Source organism: Lathyrus oleraceus, unplaced genomic scaffold, assembly GCF_024323335.1.
Source record: "Lathyrus oleraceus cultivar Zhongwan6 unplaced genomic scaffold, CAAS_Psat_ZW6_1.0 chrUn0071, whole genome shotgun sequence".
Taxonomy (NCBI): Eukaryota; Viridiplantae; Streptophyta; class Magnoliopsida; order Fabales; family Fabaceae; genus Lathyrus; species Lathyrus oleraceus.
This window is the reverse complement of record NW_026112462.1, coordinates 54,070-59,956: the sequence shown is the minus strand read 5'-3', so window position 1 is coordinate 59,956 and position 5,887 is coordinate 54,070. Positions and strand designations below refer to the sequence as shown.

Below are 5,887 nucleotides of genomic sequence, written 5' to 3'. Positions count from 1 at the left end.
GCACAAAAATTAAAATAGATAGTAATTTTTTATCTCGGATCAGAGATGCTAACGGCTCAGAAATTGAAGTGGGGGGACCTATTTAATGTATGTGTCTATCTGGTCTAGTATAATATATATATATTACATGATTTAAATAATTAAAATAACTATTTATTTTGTTTATATGAGCAAATTACTCAATTTATTAAATAATAAAGTACATTTTACTTTTCAAATGTTACTAGAGGCTCTAGGCCATACGACCACTAACATACTTCCGTCTCGTATTTTTATTCTTGTTTATTTTTAAATTATATTAATTTGTTTAGAGATGTGCCGGATGAGAGTATGTTACCATTATATCAAAGAGTTGTTGCGTGTGTGCTCGATTAATTCATGGAATATGACGACTGAACTTTAAAAATTTACTCTTGATTGTATTCTAGCATAAGATATTTGTTAAATTATTGTTATTAAGTTATTGAATATTGGTTTAAAATAGAATCTCATTAGAATTAGTGTTTGACATATACATGCTTCAAGTACTCTTTAACAAACAATGGGATGCCTATTTGTATAGAGAATATCGGTAGATGAGTAGTGTATTTGTTTAGCTGATTCAATGCTTTCCCGAGTAACCCCACGGGTTGTTCTTTGCCCAATTCCACTGATCCCTGCACATCTCCTCCACACCATATTTGGCCTTCCAACCGAGTTCTCTCTCTGCTTTCTCTGTAGATGCATAAACCTCTATAGCATCTCCTGGCCTTCTCGGACACAATTTCAATGCGATTTTCTTACCAGAAGCTTTATTAAATGCGTCAACCATTTCAAACACAGACGTACCACGACCGGTTCCTAAATTGTAAGACGTACAACCTATGTTTTTTGTTGTAAAAAGCTTTCTCAGAGCAGCAATGTGACCATCTGCTAAGTCCATCACGTGGATATAGTCCCGTACCGCAGAGCCATCCCTTGTAGGATAATCATGACCATATACATTGAGCTCGGGTAATCTTCCAACGGCTACTTGCTGTATATAAGGCATGAGGTTATTTGGGATGCCTCTAGGATCTTCACCCAGTTTACCACTTTCATGTGCCCCAACTGGATTAAAGTATCTCAGTAAAATGATTCTCCATTCCGGCTCAGCTTTTGAAATATCTCGTGCGATTTCTTCAAGAAAAAGCTTCGTCCGTCCATAAGGGTTCGTTGCTTGTAACTCAAAATCCTCCACACATGGCATCTTTTTAGGTTGCCCATAAACAGTTGCAGACGATGAGAAAACCATGTTTTTGCAATTGTGCGTAGCCATTACTTCATAGAGGTTGATGGTGCCAACAAGATTATTATCAAAATAACGACGAGGATTTGAAACACTTTCACCGACTGCTTTTAACCCAGCAAAATGAATGACAGCGTCGAATTTAGATTTTGAGAAAAGTTTCTCCAAATCATCTTTATTCCTGAGATCTCCCAGTGTGAATTCAAGATTCTGTGAAAGGTTTGGACCAACAATTTCACGAACACGGTCCACTGCTTCCATAGCAGAATTATCAAAATTATCAATGATGGAAACATGAAACCCGTCTTTGAGAAGCTGAACAACAGTGTGAGCGCCAATGAAACCGGCCCCGCCGGTTACAAGTATCTTTTGCGATGAAGACGCCATATCTTGGAATAGGTCAGGTAGAGAGAGGACTGAGATTTTGAAGTTTTGAAAAAGTTGATAGATTTAGAATTTGAGTTTTGGATTTTATATAGTAATGAAATATTATCAATTGCTATTTTTGGGTAATGGACAGAAAGTTGCGATCTGGAATGATTTTGTTAGTTTCTAATTTTCTTTCTCTCTGTAATCTGTTTTTGATTTGTTAAATTTGACGTGGAATTAATTTAAGATAGCATTAGTAATTCTGTTTTGTTGGTAGGTTCCATTTTTAGCTTAGATTGGATTGCCAAGTAAGTTTCTTTTCAACCGTGCGTCACCATTAATAGAATATTGTCAAACTCTAATTTTAAGATGGTATGACGAAGACAAACACAAAGAATCATATCGTAAGCTTTCATTATCGTAAATAAATTTTTGATTGTCATTTCAAAATTTAACTCTAATTCAACATGAGTATTTATATTAGTTCAACAACCGTCAAAATTAAAACTAAATCAATTACTTGTGAGTATTACACTCGTTTGATTAAAGTTTTTATTGGAATTATTGCAGCTGAATTGATATCTGACGACGATAGATCGGTAAGTCAACTTTATTGTCCGTCGCATGTAATTTTAATTTGCAGAGTTTAACAAACCTCCAACTCCAAGTACTTAAAATCTTATACAATGCAACTTGTTCTTTTGCGGTTTGCTGGCGAAGATGAAAGCAATGTTGATGAAGGAATGTTATGTAAGTGAATCAGCTGCATCTCTACTTTAGTTACAATGATTCTTTCAATTGCTTACCAAAATGATATTTTGGGTAGTGTGTCGAACATATACTTTATCAGCAAGGCCGTCTTTGGAATCTGAAAACAGTTTTTATCTTGTTTGATTACTTGGCAGTAATTCTAGTAAGGTTTCTTTGATTTGAATGCTGGTCGCATCACAATCTAACCTCTTTTATTGAAAAATATGTTTTCTGAAATTATACAATACAATCTTGACATCCATTATTGTTTATTTATATACTGTCAATGTAGAGTTTTTACATTCTTAGTTAATCATATTAATTGTTGATCATTCAAGATGTTTGATATTTATCATAATTATCTTAAAAGTTATGTTGATGAATGGTTGTTACCAATTTAACAGTTAAACATCTTTTTGCAATTGAAAATTGTTTCATAATTTGTCATTCAAATAACAAATAATTTGGTCTTGCAGATGAAAATTGAAAATAAAAATCCATCCTCCTTTATGTTTTTCCTAGCTTTCTTGCACTATCACTAAAAATCGGTATGAATAAAAAACGTTTTTTTTTTAAATTAATTTGATAATATATATATATATATATATATATATATATATATATATGATTGTTTGACATGTTTTTCAAACGAAAAAAATTAAGAAGCTAGAAACACAAATGATGTATATTCTGGTTTGTTTTCTCCATCTGAATGGTATATCTAGTCCTTTTTTAGAGGATTTTTTTTGTTATCTATCAAGATTTTTAATTACAAGCCTCACACCAAGATTATTCACAATGAACACTTAATACTCATACTCTTTACAATGAACACTTAATATTCAAACAAGAAAGTACACCACTTTTTTTATTTTATATCATCTTTCACCAAACACCGGTGAATTAAGAATCACACAAATTCTTAAAACATGAAGAATAATATTTTATAGGCCAAAGAATCCCAAACCTAACATGAAAATATAATCCTTATCAATATTATTTTTAAGAACAATATCACTTTAAAGCTCAGGACTTTCGAGTTTCAGAATGTTTAATAAAATTTTCAATAGTCAAAAATTTGAATAACCACTTATAAATGTGTAAATTTCTTATGTAAAAGTTAAAACTGTTTAGAAATTAAACAAGAATTTATAGACTTTAAGAAGACACCATGAATCATTATTATACTCTGAAGAGGTATCATGAACCACTGCACAACTTGAATAATGCATATAGGTTGTCAGGTTGATGTAATCGATTACATGCTTTTAATGTGAGAAAAAAAATACATATGTGTTTTTGATATTTAAGGTCCTTTCGTTTTTCTTATTTGTTGATATGGTTGTATTTATAAAAATTCAACCAAGATTATAAGAGACACCTTCTTCACAATCTCCATCTTTTTGATGATGAAAAACCATATCGTTTGATAGTTTTTGTTTAGCATTTGATACTGATGACTTCTCGATAAGTGTACCGATGATTTCGCAGTAGTAAAAAGATCGAATCCACAGGGACTACCTTCAAGCAAGACAATATGTGTGTAATATATAGAAAATTAGTAAGAAGGCGTTTTCGAGTTTCAGTGAGAAAAGTAAATAAACGATTAAACAATATCATAAAAGAGGTTAGATTATTTTCTATAATCCCCTATTTCTCTATTGTTGATGTTTGATGCCATGTATGAATGATTTTATCACCATAACACCACAACGAATTAACAAAACCATTATAGTCGACCCCTCACGAAATAACTCACTAACCACTACTCAGAGTTTTCTATCTCTAGTCCACCAGCGTAAGCATGGTTAGACGATGTATAAAGCGTTAATTTCCTATGCCTCTACTCGGGGTCTCCTATTTCTATTCAACCAACATAAGTACAACAATTTCCCTAGGTTTACCACATAGACTAATGGTCATTATTCCCTATATGCCCAAAATCAGATTAAAAGAGTATCTCATATAAAAATCATTATGAACAAGAAGCAATTGAATGACATTATAGATCAAAAGGTTCATACAATGGTTAAATCAACATAGAATCCAACAATATAGAAATATATGTGAGTGCGACTTCTGTTAGATATGTTTTGTATGATGTTAAAATTACGATACTTTAGCATTAATGTATGTTGGACGGTGTCCTCAGATTCTTTATGTGCATCATAGCATTAGGAAGCATATAAGTATTTGGAAACAACTTAGAAAAGGTCTTGCACGTGAAAATTGAAAATAAAAATCCATCCTCCTTTATGTTTTCCCTAGCTTTCTTGCACTATCATTAAAAATAGGCACGAATAAAAAAAGTTTTTTTAATTAATTTGATAACATATATATAATTGTTTGACATGGTTTTTAAACGAAAAAATATAAGAAGCTAGATTTTTTTTTATTTAAGTGCTTATTTATGATAATTTATTTTAGTGGAGGTTGTGAAGTTATAATTAATCCAAAAATAATAATGAGTAAAATGTGGAATATAAAATGTAAGGGAGAAGAGAAACACAAATGATATATATTATGGTTTGCTTTCTTCCACTGAATGGTATATCTAGCTCCTTTTTTTTATTAGAGAAATTTTCACTAAGTATCAAGATTTTTAATTACAAGCCTCATATCAAGACTCTGAACAATGAACACTTAATACCCTGACTCTTCACAATGAAAACTTAATACCCAAGCAAGAAAGCACACCACTTTCTATTTTATATCACCTTTCACCAAACACCGATGAATTAAGAATCACACTAATTCTTAAGAGATGAAGAATAATCTTTTATAGGTTGAAAAATTCCAAACCTAACATGAAAATATAATCCTTAACAATATTACTTTTCAGAATAATATCACTTTAAGACTCAGAACTTTCGGGTTCCAGAGTGTTTGATAAAATTTTCAATACTCGAAAATTTGAATCACCACTTATAAATGTATCAAGATTTTTAATTACAATCTTCACATCAAGACTCTTCACAATAAACACTTAATACTCAAACAAGAACGCACACCACTTTCTATTTTACATCATCTTTCACGACGCACTATGATGAGTTAAGAATCACACTAATTCTTAAGAAATGAAGAATAATCTTTTATAGACCGAAGAATCCAAAATCTAACATTAAAATATAATCCTTATCAATATTACTTTTCAGAACAATATCATTTTAAGGCTCAAAACTTTCAGATTTCAGAATGTTTGATAAAATTTTCAATACTTGAAAATTTGAATAACCACTTATAAATGTGTAAATTTCTTATGTAAATTTTTTTTTTAGAAATTAAACAAGGATTTATAGACTTTAAGAAGGCACCATGAATCATTATAACGCTTTGAAGAGGCATCATAAACCACTACACAACTTGAACAATGCATAAAAAGACACTTGTTCATGAAAAAAATAGGTTGCCAGGTTGATGCAATTGATTACATGCTTTTAATGTGAGAAAAAAAATACATATCCAACATCATGTAATCGATTAAATATATATGGTAAT

General features: G+C 30.9%; 1 protein-coding gene across 1 annotated transcript; it reads right to left on the bottom strand.

Annotated features, from left to right (window-relative positions):
- Positions 1 to 468: 468 nt before the first annotated feature.
- On the bottom strand, positions 469 to 1,785 carry LOC127112286 (bifunctional UDP-glucose 4-epimerase and UDP-xylose 4-epimerase 1-like). Its single transcript, XM_051046292.1, has one exon. It carries the CDS (start codon positions 1,652 to 1,654, stop codon positions 602 to 604), a length of 1,053 nt encoding a protein of 350 aa, XP_050902249.1. The 5' UTR covers positions 1,655 to 1,785; the 3' UTR covers positions 469 to 601.
- Between the last annotated feature and the right edge of the window lie 4,102 nt (positions 1,786 to 5,887).